This window comes from Martes martes (assembly GCF_963455335.1).
Source record: "Martes martes genome assembly, chromosome: 16".
Taxonomy (NCBI): Eukaryota; Metazoa; Chordata; class Mammalia; order Carnivora; family Mustelidae; genus Martes; species Martes martes.
The window spans coordinates 35,467,409-35,488,775 of record NC_137904.1 but is presented as its reverse complement, the minus strand read 5'-3'; the positions used below and the strand labels follow the sequence as shown (position 1 = coordinate 35,488,775).

Below are 21,367 nucleotides of genomic sequence, written 5' to 3'. Positions count from 1 at the left end.
ATTATCATTTTAGAGTGAAGAGAACTGCAGAGGTCACTTGATCACAGCCCAGCTCAGAGGAGAAGGCATTTGCTAGAAGTCACCGTGCCTGGTGCCCATGTGTGGTCTCCTGGCTTTCCTGGCTCCTGGCTCCTGGTCTTCTGGCTTTCAGGTGCCTTTTCTCTTACACTTCTCTCCTGGGGTGAATTTCAGGAAAATTCATCGAGACTCCATCGAGACTCCACCATATCCCACCTCAGAGATAGCCCGGTGTCTCACAGAAAGAACATTTTTTTAAATTTGTGCCTATACCTTCTTGCAGACCCTTCCCCAGATCATGCTTCCGTGATCTTAGCATGGAGTTGTGGGGAGAGTGGGAAGACCCTGCCTGCCCGCTTGGAGATCTCCAGGCCTAAGGTCAGTGTCTACCCCCACAGTGGGGAGAAGGCTTCGCATACCACAGCCTCGGGGCTCCAGCGACTGCAGTTGCCTTGTGCTGGAACCCTCAGGGCCAGATGCTGAAGCCACTGCAATGGCAGTGAAGCCCGAGACCCTTCTTAAGGAATACTTTAAAGAATTATTTTAATTACTGTGCAAACCTTGTAACCTGACCAGGGCACAGTCATCTGTACTCTCCTACAGCAAATATTTCTGAAACCCCATTTAGCGTGTGTGTGTGTGTGTGTGTGTGTGTGTGTGTGTGTGTGTGTGTCTCCTCTGCCTTTATTCACTCTCGGGCAAATGTGTACCCCTCTGAATGCCCTCCTGACAGCGTGAGAAACCGATGACAACGCTCCCTCTGTTACTCTCTCTTCACTCTATCTTTGTATCTCATTAGAACTTCTAAGCAAGTCGTTATTTTTCAGTGGTTTTGGGAACGGGGCAAGAGAGAGGGTGTTAAGCTTGCCTGTGGCCAGGAGAGATACTTACCTTCCATTCGATCTAAACCAGTCATTCTCAAACTTGCTCTCATTGGAACCACCCTGGGGAACTTCAGAAACTAATGATGTCTGGATGTCAGCCCAGAGGTCTGATTTAATTGATCTGGGATGCTGCCTGAGCATCTGGGTATTTGTTTTTGTTTTTGTTTTTTTTACTCCCCAGATTATTTCCATGTTGAAAACTTCTTGGAAAAAAAAAATCCTCATTCCTCTTCCTACTCTGAAAAAGTTGAGCTCTCAGCCCAAATCGGTGATCCAGGGAATCTGGCACCTGTAACTTCACCTTGGGCTAGCTCTGCAAGATCTTGGAAAATCCGCGCGCGCGACGACGCTAAACACGTGGCTGCGGGGCGGGCGGAGCGGGTGGGGCAGGCGGGCGGTGCCGCGGGTGGCTCCGCCCCTGCACGCCTATCGGCGCGCGGTGCGGGCCCTGACGTCACTCTTGTCAGGGCCGCGGCACATGGGCGGCCGGATGCGCTGAGCCCGGCGCTGCGGGGCCGCGGAGCGCGGGGGAGCAGCGGCCGCCGGCGCGGGGAGGGGGGTGGGGTGGGACGGCGCCCAGCCTCGGGTGCTGGCGCGTGGGGGCCGGGCCGCGCGGTGCCTTCCGCCCTTCTGCAGCCATCTGCATATTTTTTCTTTCTTTTTCGCAATTTTGAACATTTTGCAGGACGAGGGGTTCGAGGCAGGTGAGAGCATCCTGCACGTCGCCGAGGAGCCCGCGGGCGCTTGGCGCGCTCTCCGGGGACCATCTGCACTGGGAACCCGAAAGTTTTTTGTTTTTATTTTCTTATGCAGATATATTTATAAAGATATAAGTAATTTTTTTTTCTTGTCTCCACCGCCTTGAAAGCGAGTACTTTCGGCAAAGGACGGAGGAAAAAGCTCAGCAACATTTTGGGGGGCGGTTGGGCTTTTTTTTTTTTTTTTAAGAAAAAAATTTGAGTGCATCGCGATGGAGAAAATGTCCCGACCGCTCCCCCTGAATCCCACCTTTATTCCGCCTCCCTACGGCGTGCTCAGGTCCTTGTTGGAGAACCCGCTGAAGCTCCCCCTTCATCACGAAGACGGTGAGCGCTGCCTTCCTGGCTGCCCCGCTCTGGGAAGGAACGACGCTCCTGGGGTCCCTTTCCTTGGCCGGGCAACCCTGCTGGAGCATCCATCCCCTCCCTCCCTGTCCCCTGGCACCCTATCCCTGCTTTGTTGAAATTTGAAGCGCTCACCCATCACCCCCCCCTCCTCCAAAAGGGGGGGGGAATCCCCTCACTGAGCAACGTTTAAAATAGTGCTGGGACCGACCCAGACTCTTTGGGTCCCGGTCCTCCGGCGCAGGTGGGAGTCATAACTTGACAGGTCAGTGCTCCCTAGATTGAGGCTTCTCCGCACGCAGAGTGAAACCGCCTGCGCGAGGGCAGAGCTTCGCGGGCTGGGGAGGAGAAGCCAGAGGGCCTGGTTCTGTTGTGGCGGGGGGCGGGGGGGGGGTGGTCCCGCACCGTAGCCTGTGTATTGGGTTCGTGCTACTGTTTGTGTGTTAGTTGGCGTCCGGAGCTCGCGAGGTGTGAGCGGAGCCTCGTGCTCTCCCTGCCAGGGGTAATTCAAAAAGCGGGGTGGGGGCTGGGGCTGGCGGGGGGGAGTGGTCTCCGGGCGGGAAGCTGTGCACGCCTCCAGCTCTGACACTTTCCCCGTGCACTTTTCCTGGTGGGAGGGGAGAGCGGAGTAGGCTCACGTGTAACCGCGCTGGAGCCTCCTCTGGCTTGAACCCTATCTTGGTAAGTCCCAAACCTCCCCCAGGCAACCTTGGCTGGAGCGGGAGAGGAGGGGTCGGGGCGAGAAGGCGCCCAACCGAGCTGGTGCCGCCAGGGATTTGTCAATTGGGCTGATGCCGTTTCATGCCTTCGATGTCACCGTAGCCAATGCGGACCGTGCGGCTTTGAGTGTAAAAAGTCTTGAAAGATCATTTGGCTACAAATAGCTTGGGAGTACTCGCATCTTCTCTTCTAGCAGGGGGACAACTTGTTGCTTTGCAAGAGTTGAAGGGGTTTGGTTCGCCTTCTGTAAAGTATAGCTTCCCTTTTAACTCTCCTTTAAGGAGTAGCACTTGGGAGGAAGGTGCTGCCTGCAGTCTTTTGCATCTGTGGGTGTTTTAAGTCAAATTCTCAGGAGATGAGACTAGAGGATTAGAATGGATGGCAGCGGAGGCTGTGTTTCTCTGAGGAAGAAACTCAGAAGCCAGATTCCCTAATCCCAGATTCCACCCGCGCCTGAGTACTAGAATGGGCAAAATCCAGAGCTGGGTTGAAAGACAACCTGGGGTGAGAGGTTCTTCCAGGTAGGACATAGCTGCATACCTCCGTTAGTGGTATGTAATCACCTTTCCAATAGCTGTGCTTTTGATAGATTGCATACATGTGTAATTTTTGTGAATTGGATCATACTTAAGCTTCGGGGAGGAAGAGGGGAAAAATACAAAAAAACAAAGCAAAACAAAACAAAACAAAAAAACCCCTCCTTTTGTAAAATACAAGGTGCCCCAGCGGCTTTCTAAACAAACATATGTGGGCTCAGGAAATTCTCAGTTTTCTCCTCTGTCAGCATGAGGCATTGGTCAGTTCCTTCAGGTCTTAGAGCCTCTGTGTCTTCCTTACAAATGGGGATAATAGCTCTTTGCAGGTTTATTATGAAATTTCTGGAGGCAGTATGTGGAAAGTATCAGGTATATAGTAGGTGCTCAATGCATGCTTTCAAAGGAGGGTAGAGAGTCCCTACTTTACCAAAATTAGAATCCTCAGCTCACTGGCTAAGTCTGAATGACCTCATATTGTTACTGTAATGAATTTCCTGGAAGAGAAATCATGCCTGGTTATTGGCTGTTTTCTTAAAAAAATCACAGCATTTGTATGTAACTGCAGGTGTTACTTTCTCACTGTAGATCTAAATTATTTGTCTCCTCAAATCATGTACTTGAAAACTGCATTCCCTTGTTTATATCCTAGATCAGCCTGTAACCCTGTCCCAAGGACTAGAACTTTCTTTCCAAAGTAAATAGGAAGATGTTGAAAAACAGGCAGAGATCCATGTCCTGTCTGAACTTTTAACTCTAGATCCACAAAAGCCAGCAGCCAGAGAAGAATCCTGGTGTTTGTGAGAACATTTTGAACGTGGTGTTTTGTAGCAGAGGCCAGGAGGGGTGATTAAAAAAGCGACACTTTTTTTTTCTTTTTTAAAGTCCAAATTTCCCCCTTTTCTGCAGCATTTAGTAAAGATAAAGATAAGGAAAAGAAGCTGGATGATGAGAGTAATAGCCCGACGGTCCCCCAGTCGGCGTTCTTGGGACCCACCTTATGGGACAAAACCCTTCCCTATGACGGAGATACTTTCCAGTTGGAATACATGGACCTGGAGGAGTTTTTGTCGGAAAATGGCATTCCCCCCAGCCCGTCCCAGCACGACCACAGCCCTCACCCTCCCGGGCTGCAGCCGGCTTCCTCCGCAGCCCCCTCCGTCATGGACCTCAGCAGTCGGGCATCTGCACCCATTCACCCTGGCATCCCATCCCCGAACTGCATGCAGAGCCCCATCAGACCAGGTAAATTCTAAAATGATTCTCCCTTCAGATGGGGAAGAGGGTGAAAGGGAGGGACAGGGCGGGGGGGGGGGCACAAATACCTCACAGGGAAGCGGGCTGGCCTGGAAGAGGAAGGTTGTATTTCACTCACAGCCCTGATCGTCCCACATCAGTGAGCATCCATATGTCCGGGAGAGTCAGCTAAATGCGGATTCTATGGACCTACCTCCAGAAATTCAGATTTTTCAGGGCTGGGGTAACGGCCCAGGAATATGCATTTTGAACCCTAGGGAATACTGATGCAGCTGATCTGAGAACAGCATTTAAGAAACACCAGCCTCCAGTGAATGGTTTAGATACTGTAGGCACCCTTCTCTCCTGCCCTTTGGCCTTTACATAGATACGGGATCTTGCTGAACGATGTGGGTAGACTCTCTCCAAGGCTGTGTGTGGTTCACCTACATTCATTTTTCTCTCACCTGAAGGGAAAAAAAATATATGAGTTAGGGGTGTGGGGCCGATCACCTTTTTAACCTTTTCCTCTTGCATTCTCCTTGATTGAGAAATTGAATGTAAAAGCGCCTCTCACTGTTAAGCTTGGTTTAGCCTTCTTCAGGGCCGGAACCCCATTATTCCTATAAACAAAATTGTTCTTCCAGTATCTTTTTTTCCATTTTTATCTGTTCATTACACTTAATCCATGTCTGGAAGCCTGCAAGGTCGGCTGTAAGCAGTGTTGAAATACTACATAAAACATCACCCGAATTGTCCAGGACTTCAAAACCCACTGCTCAGTGCTCAGACAGAAACACAGGCTGAGGTGGGTTGGCCCTGGCTTCATGCTGTTAACACTCTGTGGTGCAAAATGAACAGAAAGAAAGCCCATTTCACGTGCACAGGTAACCAGGAACAAAGATTGAGCCAGAGAAATTGCCAGAAAGGTCACTGAGCTGAGGTCCTTTGCTGCAGGGGACACAGAAAGCAGGACAATGGAGGACTTGTGCTGGAGATCATTCCTGAACTCCGTGTCCTTGCCTTATGTAGAATTTCTGTGACATGCAGAGCAAGACTAAAATGGAAGGAAATGATTCAAAGGAGGAAACGAACACCCCTGCCTTGAAATATTAGTACTGGAGTTCAGGTCTTTCTTTCTGTGCCAGCCCCCTTCTCCAAAACCTACTTTGAGTGATAACTCAAGGCCGCTGGTTGGAATGGAATTAAGTCTTAACCTCTTCCCAGCCCAGAAGGCTGCAGAAGCTGGGAAATACACTCCTTGGTGTGACCCCAAGCCCTTATTCCTTGCAGTGCACAGTGCCATGGTTTTGTTTCTTCCCAGGAACAGATAATCAGCTGAATAAACATTGAAACCAGGGAGAAGGGGCTGGAGCCCCAATGAGAAGGTGCCTCGTATCTCAGTCACTCTGCTCTGCAGAGTGAGACTTAACCACTTTGTAGCTTTAGGAAGTGATGTAACCTCTGAGATCCTCAGTTTACCTTTGTATAGAAAGGTATAATTTTTAAAAGATTGGGTTAATGTGAAAGTTACATGTAATGTATATAAAGGGTCCAATGACTAGCAGTAGATGTTCTGTTAATGAGAGCAGTAGTCATTGTTGTACCTGTGTCAACTTTTGTCATTGATTTCAATCCTGTCTTCTGAAATATCTTCTTAAAATACTTAGGAACAGTATATAACCCTCCCCCCTTCTGGAAAGAAATATCAAGAGATTTTGGCCAATAGTTACTGGATTGGTGCGTACCAGTTCTAACACTTAATTTCTCCATCCTCTGGCAAATACAAGATGTTTGCCAGGTTGGAAATATGTATTTTTTCCCCAAAGGCAGGTAAATATTGAGTCCCCACATCTTGGTTCCTACTGAGAATCAAGAATTAGGGTTTGAGATTTGGAGGCTTCTTAGAAGCCATTTGTCAGGGCTTTTAGAATCAGTGCTGATCAATGACTCTCAAAAACTTGGGGTGCCCCCCCCACATTGCTGTAGCTGCAATGTCTACAATAGCCAAACTCTGGAATGAGCTCAGATGTTGATGGACAGGTGAAGGGGTAAAGATGATGTGGTATGTATATACAATTGAATACTATTCCGCCATCCAGAAAATGAGATCTTGCCATTTGTAATGACAGAGATGAAACTAGAGGGTATCATGCTAAGTGAGATAAGTCAGTCAGAGAAAGAGAATTATCATATGATCTCACTCATGTGTGGAATTTAAGAAACAGCACAGAGGCTTATAGGGAAAGAGAGGGGAAAATAAAACAAGATGAAATCAGAGAGGGAGACAAACCATCAGAACTGAGGACTGCTGGAGGGGAGGAAGGTGGGGGGGGATGGAATAACTGGGTGATGGACATTAAGGAGGGCACTGGTGTAATGGGCACTGGGTAGTCTATAAGACTATGAATCACCAACCTCTGCCTCTGAAACTGATAATACATTATATATTATTTAATTGAACTTTAAAAATACAAAAATATAGCAATATTAAATATGATATTTGGGAGGCAAAAAATAGATAAAATCTGCCTAAGAATAAAATAAAATAAAAAACAGAAAAACACTTGGGGTGCCCCAGTCAGATTTGCAAACTGTGACAAAGAACTCCTGAGTTTCAGCAGAAATCAATTTGTTAGGTTACAGGGGAAAGGTACTAGGATTAAAGAGGGCACTGGAATCTAGAAATAAGCTCTTCATTTAAATGTCTTTTTTTGGAAATGGAAACATACTTCAAAATAATCTTCACATTGAAAACTCAGTACTACTCAATACTCCTCACAAGAAGGGGGAAGAACCTGAAGGTCTTCTTCAAATGCCAAGTACAGAGACAGTGACACTCTTCCATAACAACTCATACTGTGTTGGTCATTTTAAAGCTTATGATGCAAAATAAATGTCTAAGGGATGTGGACACGATGGATGGATGATATGTCCCAAACAAAACCGAAAAGGAAGAAAGTTCTTAATCATTCATGTAATCACAGTCGTGACCAGAACAGAAATACCAAGTTAATTTTGAGGAAAAGAAGTCCCCAGAAGGGAAGAGCACGTGTGTAGCCTCGAGCATTCTGGGAACTGGATCATTTCAGTCTAGATCAAGATTTCTCAACCTTGGCACTGTTAAGGTTTCGCATAAGTCTTTGCTGTGGGCCACTGTCCTGAGCCCTGTAGGATGTGCAGCAGCGTCCCTGGCCCCAAGCCCTTGGATGCCAGTCACTACCCCCCTGCCCTGCCCCTGCCCCTTGACAAGTAAAAATGTCTCCAGTCACTGCCAGCTGTCCCCCAGGGGGCAAAATCACCCCTGCTGGTAACTACTGATAGAGACTTTCAATTTGGACAGCAAAATCTGGGCATAACTCAGTATCCCGTCACACGCACATGGATGCTTTTTGCCTCCTGTAATGCTTTCTGGCAAAACTTTTGAGAAGGTCAGGCAACATTAGGTTGCCAAGAAGAAAGATCATTAATATGAGCATGGTTAGACGCTGCTAGTTGATGAAACTATGACGTCCAGCGAATCGGGAGATAATTGCAAAGTAATTTTATTAAACATTTGTTTTCTGTATTTGCTCAGCATGCGGTTTTTGAGTTATGCTCAGTAGCCTGGTGTCTTAGTGCCACCTGTCTGGTTGAAAGGAAATTAAGCCATAAACTGACAACTAATGCATTTCTAGGTCTACCCCAAGTGTGTCTTGGAACGACAAGGTGAGCGCTCTTACGAATTCTCTTAACGCTTACCATCATGGCCCCCCAGCCCCCTTTCCTGTTTTGTGCCCCTCATCCTTATTCCTCCTTCTAGCTGTCTGATCAAAGAATAAATCAAATATCTAAAGAAATGCAGTTTTCCTTGAAGAAATAACCCAGGGATCCCTCCCATCAGCCACCAGAGGTGGGGCGATGGCTCAGCTGTCTGGGCTGACGTCTTGATGAAGGAAGAATGGTGGTTGCTGGCTGCTGTAGCCACCTGCACCATCTTCTCTGGGCATCCAGGGTACCACATTCCGGATGGTCTCAGGTCAGCAGAGATGGAAGGAGTCATCCTGACCGCTGTGAAGTTCAGTTTGCCTTTCAGATGCTATCAGAGATGGTACCCGGGAGTGCTCTCCTGGAGGTAGCGCTGGGTACGGGAAAAATAAGAATCTGTTTGCCCAGAGAATTGAGCGATTGCTTTAAGGACAGCAGTCCCTTTAGGGAAAGTCATCTGTAGCAGACAAAGGCAGAGTTATTTTTAAATCACATGCTTGTAAAGCCAGATTTGAAATCGTTTCCTCTGGTGGTTTTTCTTTGAATAGCTTGGGGGTGTCCTACCCCTGTTAGACCCATATTCAGCTGAGAATTAAGAAGGCTGTCTTTCTAGTTGAGAGCACAGAGAGCGGGTCATGATGAAGGCTGGTTACGGAGTGAAGTGAAAACCCTTCCATGTGGTGGTGTGTGGGAAGAGGAGGGCATAAGTGGGCGGCCGACGAAGGGTGGGGAGGTGTGGGAGAACCCATTGTACCTTTGCAAGATGGCATGTGTGTTCTGTTTCTGCTGACCTTCCTTCATGATCTGGTTTTGGCGTGGAAGGAGCATGCTGGCCGCGGCGTCTGAACAAGGACGGAGGGGAGTTGTCTGCTCGTGGGTCTGGGCTTGTGGGAGGTCCTGCCCAGGCGACAGGATTCTTTTGCTTTTCTCAACATCAGGAGTTGAAGCTTCAGTTTCTCCCTCCCCTTCAGGGCGTGCAGTTCTGTATTTTCCCCTCCAGCACACTGAGATGTCTGCAGGTTGGGAGCTTTGTGATGGATAGTTGCTGTGCAGCGCACCTCAAGTATCTTGGAAGTGTTTTGCATTCATTGGGATCAAGGACATCGTGAAGGGGAGAGAGTCAGCTTTCTTCTGGAGGCAGGCAGCTGTTCTGTTCCTTGTTAGAGTGTATCTTCCCCACCACACCCTGTAAAGGACAGTCTTGTCATTGTCTCTTCACTTTGACCTGTTGTGACATTCCCAGGACAGGAGTTCCTCGACTTCTGGCAAGAGGGGTTTTCAGGTGGGTGTGGAAGGCAGGGTGGTGGTGAAGACCCTAAGCTCTGGTCCTGGGGGCCTGGGTTCCCATCCTGGACCCACATTGGCTTCCGGCAACTTTGGGTTGATGTCCATACATCTTTAAGCTTTGGGTTATGTCTCAGGAGTGTGGAGATGATAAACAGTCCCCTTTCCATGGGGGTTTTGCGGGGTTAAATGGGGTAGCACCTGACCGTCGGGCATGGTGTGGGGCACAGGAATACTCAGGGCCTGGAGCTGCTGTTCTGATGTCAGTGATATGGGAGCAGGGAAGGAACTAGACTGTATTCCCAACCCCCGTTTTCCATTTAGGGATTTGTTTCATCCAGTCCCCTTCTCTCTGCAAAAATAGGACATGCTTTTTTTTTTTTTTTTTTTTTCCCCTCCAGCATGCCCAATCCTTCTTCTGTGTAGCCTGTTTGACTTTGCTCCTTCATTCTGGGTTAGGACAAGTGACTTCCTGGTGTTAACCCAGCAGCTTTGCTGCTGGGTTAGCAGCGCCTATTCTGCCAATGTGGAAAGAGCCACTCGCTTGGTGCCCAACCCCTTCCCCACCCCTGGGTCTCGTGCAAGCCCTGCAACCCTGGCCGCCTGCCTGCATGACCGTGTGCTTCAGGCACGTGGCTGTGCCCTGTCAAGCTTGCCCAGCACGGGGTGGCGTGCTGGCTCGCTCCCGTCCCCCACCCCAGCTCTTGCTTCTCTTCCCAGGCGAGCTACAGCAAGCGCCAGCAAGAAATTGTAATCCTGACCCTGGCGTGAGAAAGCCGAGCCCTGTAGGGCAGTTCATACACCAGGGAAACCTGCTCTGCCCGGCACCGTAGCCAGACCCCAGACTCGGCCCACTCTGCCGTGCCTGTCTGCCCAGAGGCCCTGTCTTCTCTGCACCGCTGCAGCGGGCAGGATTCCTCGAGGCCGGCTCCTGCCAAGGGTCTTGGCAGAGTCTCTCCAGTTGAGCACTGTGCCTAGCAGACTAGAAAAATAGCAAGATGAAGACAGAACTAGGTGGAGGAGAAAGGAAGGGGTGGGCAAGGAGGGACGTGAAAAGCTTTGATAACATCCCAATGTAGAAAGCCAAAGGATGAGAAGACGGCAAGGGTTCATTAGGCTTCTCTGGAAACTCTCCTGCAACTGATCACTCTTCCCCCGGAGTCATTTTTTATGTCTCAGCAGTAAAAATGGAAGGAAGAGGGAAGTAGCAGGGGAAGTCACAGGGAGGGATAGGGTCGCCTTTGATTCTGTAATGGAAATGGCTGAGAATACCTTTCACTTAGCGTATATCTAATATTCCTCCACCAAATGTGTTGACCCGAAAGCCCCTAAACCATTGTTTTCGAATGAACCTCAATTTCCTGAAGACCTTGATGCTTGCAGGGTACGGGGGGGGGGAGAGGGGGTGCTCCTCCCATTCACAGCACCCATCTGAGTGGCGCTGTGTCTGAGGCAGTTCTGCAGGGGCCCTAGAGCAATGGCTCAGAGCTTACAATCCAACCAACCAACCCACCTGGGTGTGAACCCTGACTTGTGCTTGCTTAGGATGTGGGGCAGGTCATTTAAATGATCTGCTTCTTTTTTCCCATCTGGAACTTTGGAAATAATCACTGGGTCTACCTGGTGGGGTTGGGGAAGGTCCTGTGAGCCGGTGCAGAGCGAGTGCTTGGCACCGTGCCTGGCACGCAGGAAGCGCTCAGCAACCGTCCCTAACTGCCTGTGAGTGGCGTCCTCACTGCCATCTCATCTTTCTCCTGGGAGGGCCTAGCATTGGTCTCCTGGTGAGTCTGCAGATGCTGTCTCTCCTAGCACATTAAGGCCTCTGGTCAAGGAATTTGAATTTCTCCTCTGCTCCTCTGCCCAGTCTTGCTTGCCCCTCTCAGCCTCTGAGTTTTAGGTAATGTGGGGTAGCTCACTGCAACCTGTGATCGTTCCTCCTTGCTCGAGAGATTAAAAATCAAAACAGACAAAATGCAGTTCAAAGAGGTTCCCAATTAGAAGGTTTCTCCTTGACATATTTGCTAGCAAATCAATCAGTCAATGTTACCATTGAATTTTTAATAATAGGCGTTCGTAAGTTGACTTGAAGGCAATGGAAGGACCTCAGGAGTAAAGAAGCTATAAGGCCTATCACGGTGCTGGAGGGGGAGAGAAGTCTAGTTCACCCCCCGCCCGTTTACAAGCAAGACTTTGCATAAACATTCCAGAATAATAATTCCTCTTTCCCCCAAAGGGTCCTATAATGGATAAATCCTTACTCTTCCTGTACCTTCCTTTTCTCATCTTCCGGCTAACATCTTTGTTGGGTTTCTGTGAGCTTTGTAGAGCTATTATGAGCAAAGGGTCCAGCATGGCCCCTGGCCCACAGGGGGCCAGCCTTTACCACGCATGAGTCTGTTCTGTTAACTTTTCTCTTGTTGATGTGAAGGTTAAGGAGCCACGGAGGAAGATTTAGGAGCAGCCTGGCTTGTCCCCAGAAATAGCATCAGCTTTCACTTTGTGGTGTGCCCCGGGGAAGACAGACAAGGGTATAGCTTGGCTTCTGGTCTCAAAGAAATGGCAATTTAGTAGGGAAGATAAACTTTTAGGTAAAAGGGTGAGTGACAGGACAGAGTAGCATGTCCTTGGTGCCAAAAGATGGGGACAGAGAGGCCTCCAATAAATCTACTGAAAAGAGGCAGTGGAAGAGTGATCAAGTAAGTGAGTAAAACGCTTAAAAATAAATAAGGGAGCAGTGCAGGCAATAGGAAACCACAACAGATCTCACAGGAAGCAGCCACTGCCTGGGGTAAGAGTGCCGGAGGCAAGTCTTCTTGGAAGCGCTGGACCCGGCGCTGGGTCTGGGAATGAGAGGTGGAGAGCCAGAATGGTGAGTGGGAGGCAGGCGAGGCAGAGTTGAAGAGGTGGGAACGCCCACGGGGTGGTGAGGGAACAAGGTGTAGATCCAGTTTGGCTGGTGCAGGAAATGCGTATGAAGGAGTCAGGGAGAGGAGTCTGGAGAGGCAGGTGCCAAGCAGGCTGGCAGCTTCGGGAATGCCTGGCTGTGCAGCTTGAACTTTATCCAGTAGGCAGTGGGGAGCCACTGAAGGTTTGCGAGGAGGGAAGTGGCATGTGGCCGGTTCCACTCGGGTTCAAGGTTGGATCTGAAACATTTTTAGATACTTCACAATAGTTTCCTCTGGCAAACTGGGACTTCCTTATTATTATTATTTTGAAAATAAATACTCTCCCTTGAACATCAAACAGCTTTTGCAAACACAATGTTCTAATGATCTAGAGAAAGTAATTCAAAAACACAGGGTTTAGGTTTCACTTGTAAAGCCCATCATTTTGGGCTTTATGATTTTAGTGATTGGGGGAAACACTCTCTGGCAAGAAAATAGTTGGAGGGATTTGAATGGTTCAGAATTTAAAAGTCCAAAAGCAGGCCTGGTCTCATAGGAGTAGAGAAATAGATTTTAATAAACCCAGCCCATTAACATTCATCACTTTTAAATGCCTCTATTTTATAAGCTTACTAGGTTTGCAAACAAGTGTACGGAACTGACTTCCAAGTGCGGTTTTGTTCTGTGTGTATATATGTATGTGAGAAAAAGAAGACATTAATGCCTCAATGATACAAATAGTAGTTGATTATAAGGATTACCTGCAGCAGTAATATCCAGCTAAAAATACTTAGCCAGGTTTCTGGCCAGCTGATTAATTTTACTCCCGAGAGACAAAGGAATCATTATAGTTTCGTATTCTTGAGTCCTGACCTTGTATTTGTGGCTTCCTTCTTCCCTGAAACCGGAATTAATTGCCCATCATTCTTGGATATGGTGGCTATGGGGTGGGTATGTTGCTTTGGGAATGCTGCTGGAGGAAAGGGGTTTTGTGTGTGTTGTGGGGACAGGGCCTGGGGGGGTGGTGCGGGATGGGGTCGCCGAATGGCACGTGCATCAGGTGACTTGCCCAAATACCACTGAAGTGTACTCTGGTATGAAGCCAAGATTACAGAAAGCTGGAGGAGTTGCCCGAACCCAAACCAGTTAACTTAAATAAAAAATAACAGTCACTGTGTGCAGTTTCACCTCCGGCCATGTGCAGTAGACAATTACAGGAGTGTTGGCAGAATTGAGGGTCTGTTGGGGGAAAACCGTACAGTACTTATTTCTGTGGAATTGGCTACTGGTGGATACATACTCTGGGACTGAAGGTGGAAATTCCTAAAATGTTTCTTTTCTTTCTCTTCTAACTTTAACAAATGTCTTTACTGTCTTGACTCCCTACCCATTGCGCTCATGATGGGAAACTCCAGTCTCGCTTTCTGTCCTGAAAAATTACACAGTTCCACTGTCACCTGAGGTTCCTGAAACTTTTGTTTTTAGAAGTTTAATCTGGGATTTTTTTTTCATTAATGATTTTTGGAAGAATGCTGTGGAATTTGAGGTCTTATAATGAGAGATGGCTTGTAGCTAATGAAATCTCTTTCCCTCTCAAATCTTGCCGGGGAGACCGTAGATTCCTAAAAACAATGAGTGCCTGCTACAGAAAGATGCTCCGGGGAGCTACAACACTAAATCATCTGTGACAAAATGTTCTCTTAGAAAGTGGGATTGCATAAATGGATCAGCAAAAATAAGTGCTCTGGCAGAAAACTCCTCGAGTGGGGAAGAGCAATGCTTTCTTTTCCTAATTAGCTCTGGGTTTAACAGTCTGATTCGCTGTCTTTGCGATGGAATCCAGGCCCGGACAGCAGAGCAGAGAAAGAGAGTCTCGTTGCTGCTCTGTAAGTGCTTCTACACTTAATGGAAAGAGTTAAGAAGCGAGGCTGTTCATTCATGCACGATAAATGCCTCTTGAACTGAACTGAATGGGGAGAGGGAAGGTTTGCTTGGGGAAGGATGCCACCCGGTCCTGACCAATGGGAATCCCTGCGAGAAACCAGAAGAACAAGATCACGTAGATATGCAGTAATCAGATTACCCAGATGGAGATCTCAGTAGCCTAAGATATGAAGAGTACTTCTAACGAGAGTGACAAGGTCCAACTCCATCTGCCCTGAGGATTAAACAGAAGACTCCCGTCCACCTTAGAATCCACTCATTATGCTGTGGGCTTCATTAGTTAGTATTAGTATAGCTAAGGAGATTATGGAGGCTTTTACAAGAGAAAAGTTTAAAAATAGGATGGGGATCTCAGATCCAGTCAAAATAGTATTGCTTTTAAGAGGCCAAAGGCCACTGAAAGATTCAGAGAGGAAAGAGTGATGATCTAGAAAGCGTAGAGAGAAGTAAAAAGCCTTAATAGACTTTCCGAGGATAAATTTATAAAACTGACTTTGTAAAGAATTTCATAGAATTTATTTCATTACAGTCGATTTCTTTATATTAATATACTTTCCCAAGGCCGGGGGGGGGGGAGGGGGGCACGTCGGTGTCCTTTTTTTCCTGATAGAATCTAGCGTATGTTTATTTCAAATGGCCGGTAACCACTTGAATGATTTTTAAGATAATATTTACATCTGTGTCAAAAGGTAAGTATTTTTCAGCATTGTAAGTGAAATTTCCTCAAACAGAACAGGCCATTTAGTAGCATTTAGTGATTGCATTCCTTACAAGTTTGAAGATGAATGAAACTTCACTACTTCAAAAACTAGGTTTGAAGAAGCAATTTGAATTTAGTTATATTGTTTCTCTTCCTACCCTTCAGCTTTCCTGATGGTCACACTGCATTGATTCAGATTTTGTGATCATTTGACCTTTTATTGATGAAGCTGAAATTTACTTCCTCTTTATGAAGAAAGAGATCTCCAAGCAGATTAACTATGCAAATATAATCTTAGGCACATTTAACTTACTTGAGTACAAACTTGGGGGGTTTTTTGGGGGTTTGTTTTGTTTTGTTTTTTAAGATTTTTATTTATTTATTTGACAGACAGAGATCACAAGTAGGCAGAGAGGCAGGCAGACAGAGAGGGAGAAGCAGACTCCCTGCTGAGCAGAGAGCCCGATGCGGGGCTCGATCCTAGGACCCTGAGATCATGACCTGAGCTGAAGGCAGAGGCTTAACCCATTGAGCCACCCAGGCACCCCTACAATCTCGTTTTTAAAGGCTTTACCTGTGTGTATATAAATTGATGTTCGTAATTGTAGTGTGTACTAGTGAGTGGCAGGAGACTATCTGTCCTTTGGACACTGGCAGCAGTACTGATTGGAGTTCCCACCAGATTGTTGCAGTTTCCCTCTGTCTGCCTCCGTCCCCTACCTGTTCCACCACACTTACCTTTTATATTCATTAAACTTCAATTTTCCTATATACTAAGTGTACGGAACGCAAAGAGCATTTTTGTTCATTTACCTGCCATCGGAGAGGATGTCCTAGGCCAATCCCCAAGGATGGTGTTTTGTCTTGTTTTATTTTTCCTTGAATTTGACTAATGATCATCTGTTGGTGCAGCTTCCCCTCATTCTTACTATTCTTTGCATCAAAGAGCAGCATAACATGGGGGTTAAACCTCTGGCCTGAACTTAGATCTTGGCTCTGTAACTCTTCTACCTTGTTTTTTGCTCTGAACGCGGGGGAGATCATTCCTGTTCCAGAGGACTCCTGGAGGAGTAAACGAAGTAATACATTCAAAGCCATTGAGCAGTACTCGGTATAGGAGTGGTAGCTTTCATCACTGGGACCTCTCTTCGACTCTTTCTTCTCTTCCTCTGCCTCCCTCATCATCGTATGGACCCCTGAGTAGGAGCATGTCTCGTGCTACGGCACTGATGGCCTAGAAACAGCTCCCCACCTTTCGTGTCACTGTAGGGAAGAAAGAGTCACGAGGAGGCAAAAGCTAAGTATCCGGGGTGTCAACTTCTATGGAAAGATCTACTCCACCTCCAAACCCTGGCTGTGGTCCTGTAACAGTGTAACCTCCTGCTTCCTTGGGTGGCTCTGCTAGATGTATGCTCCACAGGCCGGGGATGCGTCTTTCATCTCCATCCCCCTACCAGTGTCTGACCCTGTGCCTGAAGGAGCTTGGGAGGAGGGAAGGAAGAAATGGAACTTACAGACATCTCCCTGGGGACTCTGAAGTGTTTCCAACAGGGTATAAGATTTCTGAGTTGGGTTTCTTCTTTTTTTCTCTTAGGTGACACCTTTGGGTCATGCAGGGGAGAACTAGCAGACTCCCCATCCCCGCCCTCCCCCAGTTGTTGGTGATGGACTGTTGGGTGGGAAGAAGCAGGATGGTGGGACCCAGTGGTAGCCAGCAGAAGTCCCTGGCCTTCTGCTCCCCCTAGTGTAAACCTCTTAGACACTTTCTTCTTAACTCCCCCTACAAGGTGGAAAAGTGTCATGGAGGTCTCCAGATAGGAAAAATGGACCCTTCTGTTGAAGCGGAATGGGAATGTGAGGAAATTGAGAAAATCAAAGTAGATTATTTGGAAGGAAAGTATGAAAATAGTTTTTTACACAAGGGAGATGACAAGAAGTTGATTAAGAATTGGGATTAACCTGATATGACTTTGTTTTTCAACCAGATTAGAGATGTGGAGTTCTTGGCATAGGTCTTGCTATAGTACTTAGTGTACTGTACATATGGGTGTGGCAGGATAAAGCTTTTCAAGGTACAACAGTCCTGTCTAAGATTAACAAAGTGTATTAAACTAAGTGAGATTTCCCCCTCTGGATTCCAGCTAGAGCTCCCTGAGCATATTTTTACATCTAATGAAATATCTCTGTGCTTTCCTAAAAGAGTGGGCACAATGCTCCTAAGTTTAAATCAGCTAAATGCATATGAAATCATAGCAATACCCATTATGTGTTAAAGCCAGGATGGTGCTAAGCACTTAATGGAAGAGGTTGTAGGAAATCAGCTCATATTAGGAATGATGTTGCTTCCTGGAGTTTAGTCTGCTCTCAAGAGGATTGCATATTGTGGCTATGTCGCCAAAGTACGTTTTCTCTTTTCTTCATCAGCCCTTCCACTCTGATTACAGGCAGCTTAAAAATAAATTTGGGCATGTCTCCATGGCCAAAAACCATGGAGATCAGAATGAAATCATCTTCAAGGCAGAAATAACAAGCTCTGATAAAGATGTTCAAAGAAACACAGTCCTAATAGCACGACCATGTCATGGTTGGACCCTCTAGGCACTAAACTAAATTGGATTTGGAGTTGGAGGTCTCCTGAGAACCCATGATACCTCGGGCAGGTCACTTAAATTATGAGCCCTTCCCCCACCTTTCCTCACCTGGAACGTGGCAGCCAATCATAGGATGGTCATGGGGGTAAATTACATTAAATGGGCAAATCAGTGAAGGGATCTGGGATTGTGCCTGTTCACAGTTGTCACTCAGTATAAATTTTAACTCAGAGTGAGAATCTGGTCCTTATTTTTAAAAATTTTATTTATTTGAGAGAGGGAGAGCAAGGGAGAAGCAGACTCCCCACTGAGCAGAGAGCCTGACGTGGGGCTCCATCCCAAGACCCCAAGCCCAAGGCAAACACTTACCTACTGAACTACACAGCCCCCACCCCTGGAGTCTGGTATTTAAAGATTACTTTCTAAAACGTACTTGTAGTTCAGTGTTGGAACTCCTAGATTTCTGCATTGTCAGGCTGAGTCTTTGCAAAGCCCCATGATGTTTCTTTAGGTGCACTAAAAGATCTACTTTATAGTCCCAGCTATGCTATGAAATGTCTTAAGCAAGTTGTCAACCTGTCTTGGGTTTTACTTCTTTATCTGTAAAATGAGAATAATCTATATCCTTCTAATTTACAAGTATGTCATAAATATAATTTAGCCAAGTAGAAAATTGACCAAAGTAAATTCAAATTAGAGTATACATTGGGTTAACGTTATTATTTTCATTGGGTTTTAAGTGGCAGGAGGGGTTGGGGCACCTGGGTGGCTCGGTTCAGCCTCTGACTTCAGCTCAGGTCATGATCTCAGGGTCCTGGAATCAAGTCCCATGCTGGGCTCCCTGCTCAGTGGGGAGTCTGCTTGTCCCTCTGCCCCTTGCCCCCCCCCGCCCCAAGCCCCATGCTATCTCTCTCTTTCTCTCTTTCAAATAAATAAATAAAATCTTTTAAAAAGAGAGACAGAACATGTAGCAGCAATTGGAAGGCCATTTAAAAGGGCACTGAGGGGCGCCTGGGTGGCTCAGTGGGTTAAGCCTCTGCCTTCGGCTCAGGTCATGATCTCAGGGTCCTGGGATCGAGCCCCGCATCGGGCTCTCTGCTCAGAGGGGAGCCTGCTTCCCCCTCTCTCTCTGCCTGCCTCTCTGCCTACTTGTGATCTCTCTCTCTCTCTCTCAAATAAATAAAAAAATTAAAAAAAAAATTAAAAGGGGCACTGAATTTGGAGTCAGCCAAATTGGGGTTCTAGAGCTAGTTTGCCAGGATTAGGTTGTATGTCCCTGGTCACCAAATCTCTCAAGGCCTCCGTTTTCTTGTCTGTAAAACACGGCTGCTATTTTTAGCTCTGTGACTCTGTTCTAAGACTACTAAGAGCTGGAAGACTAACATTCAGATCTTGGTGCAAAACATGCAGAGCCTCTTGGGCTGATGGTACTGCTCCCAAGCAAGGAGGTGGATTAAGAATCAGACCTTCTGGCTCTCATAAAGAATGATGGGGTTTAAAAAACTAGAGCTGAAAAGCAAAAGACTTTTGACACCTTTGGAAAAAAATAACAGCCTTAAAGCTAGTTTCCCCCTTAAAAAATGGCCTTCATTCTGAATGGGAACCTCTGGCTTCTGGTATTCGGCATTCCCGAGTTCCCCCGGAAGCAGGTTATCCAGCTGGAATTACTGCCCCAGGAGTTGGATTTTTTAGCAGCAGTTGATTAGGCAGACAAAATAAATTTTTTAAGTGGGGGGTGGGGTGGGGGGGGGTGGGGTGGATCCCTGAGGCCCACAGCTAGCTCTTTTGATGGTGACTTCTCCAGAAGGGCAGTGGCCAGCTCTGCTTTCAGCTTGCTCCCCTGCATGCCTGGATCCAGGGCTATGCGCCCCTCCCCGCCCCCCAGCCCCGGGCACCACGGCAGCGGGTTCCAGCTCCCAGCCAGCCTCAGTGCACTGCTAGGTGCCTGGAATGTCCTCTGGAAAGACTGAAGCCTGGGCTGAGCTCAGCGGAAAGAGTTCTGTGATGAATTAGGGATGTCTGCCACAGGCACAGGTGGGACCGTATTCGTGGCAGGTATTTGCTGCCCCGACAGAGCAGGTTGGGAAGATACCTCAGTACTTGTCCCTCCGGTGGGCAGAAGATCAAGGACTCAGGCCAGTACGGTTTCTGGTGTCCTGGAAAAGCGTTCTTCCGAGCCCCTGGCACATACTAGTTTGTGCTCTGCAGGAAGCTTCTGGGGAGTTTGATAAAATGGAAGAAGGGACGTCTTTTGATTCTGTGCTGTGATCAGGGGGCAGGAGTTGCAAGGTGGACAGAAGCTGTAAAGGCAACAATCCCCGTCAGGTTCCAGTGGACACTGCAGTGGAGGTCAGTGCTCACTGCTCCAGCAAAGGCCCCTACAAACCATCGAGCCTGGCAGGTGCGGCCAGCAGTTATGGCTGCAGATTCCCTGGGAAACCTGGACCTTGGAATGACCAGGAGGCTGGGCCCCTCACTACCCCACACTGTGATTCTTGTGCCACCACCTTCTCAAAGAAGGCACTGGAAAGTTTACCAGTCTGCTTGGGCTCGGGATGACCTTCCATTATCCAGGCTGATGGAACGGATATTCCAAAGTCTATTTATTTCCCTTCCCTTTTAGAATGAGCTTTATGTGTTTGTACTGTGGATCTGCTTTCCTGGTGATGTCTGAACCTGTGATGCTGCTCACAGCTCCCCAAGTATGCCTCCCATAGGCAGCCAAATGTCTCTTAGCTTTAGATCCAGGCAGTGAGCTGGTGGAGTAATAGTGGTCACATTTTATTGAGAACTTACTCTGTGCTCCTTGGGATCAAAGTTACTGTATCACAGTGGGTGGATCCGGGAGTATTTGAGGCAGTGGGGTGGTGGCCTTGAGGTTAAACATTGTGGGGAACCTAGAGGGTGGATCGGGAGAGTTCACAGAGAGTGGACCTGGCTTCCTCTGCTACTGTGGTTTCTTGCTATTTCCAATGACTGCACTTGAGTTCTGCATACGATTAACTTTCAATTATCCTGAGGCCGATTAGCTGGTTTGCAGATTAACCAAGGTGAAGGCTCACCTGGGCCTGGGAAGTGCTCATCAACTCAGCTGCTCCATAATTAGCTGGTTATGGCTGATTGCCTGCCGGTGGTCAAGGAGCCTTGGGGCTGGGCTTCTGCAGGGGAGGTGAGCAGAGGAGCAATATCTTCTAGGACTTTCCACTCCTTTCAACCACAGGAACCCTTTGGACCATAAAGTCCTGTCTGGAGTCCCCAGCATAGTCCCAGAGAGGTTCAGAAGCTCCTTGGGGTCCCTGACGCTGTGCCCCTGGTACCTCCAGCCTCCACGTGCTTTCCACATTGGGAAGATCAGGTTGACCAGAGGGCATAGTGAATTGGAAAATCCCAGAGATTAAGTGATCTCTGCTGTGTTAAAAGAGCCCCAGTGAGGGGGGGGAGGTTAATCCCCCTTTTCCTCCTTAGCTGGTGACCCTCCCCACCAAAAATAGAGGTTGATGCACTGGGCAGTGATTCCCTCCTGAGGTCAGAGAGGACCAAAGCCACAGTGGTAACGAGGCAGGAGTTGGCCACAGAAGCGAGGTCTTCACGTCCCAGGCCTTCCCATGGTGATTGTTCTGGTGACTTATGATCCCCTCCCCATAGCTGCCTGTGTTCATAGAAAGGTGACTGCATTTGCTGGGCCCCTGTGGGGTGAGGGAATAGAAGTATGTGTTCGCTGC

General features: G+C 47.7%; 1 protein-coding gene across 2 annotated transcripts in view; it reads left to right on the top strand.

Moving 5' to 3' along the window:
- The first annotated feature begins 1,752 nt into the window (after positions 1–1,752).
- The window catches only part of HLF (HLF transcription factor, PAR bZIP family member), a 51,692-nt gene continuing 32,077 nt past the window's right edge, over positions 1,753–21,367 (top strand). The window contains exons 1-2 of one of the 2 annotated variants that reach the window (XM_080826052.1): positions 1,753–1,987; positions 4,168–4,503. In XM_080826052.1, the coding sequence (XP_080682178.1) occupies positions 1,873–1,987; positions 4,168–4,503 (451 nt within the window). In that variant the 5' untranslated portion in view covers positions 1,753–1,872. Of the gene's footprint in view, positions 1,988–2,256; positions 2,271–4,167; positions 4,504–21,367 lie in introns of those variants that run through there. The other variant, XM_080826053.1, reaches the window with a different exon arrangement.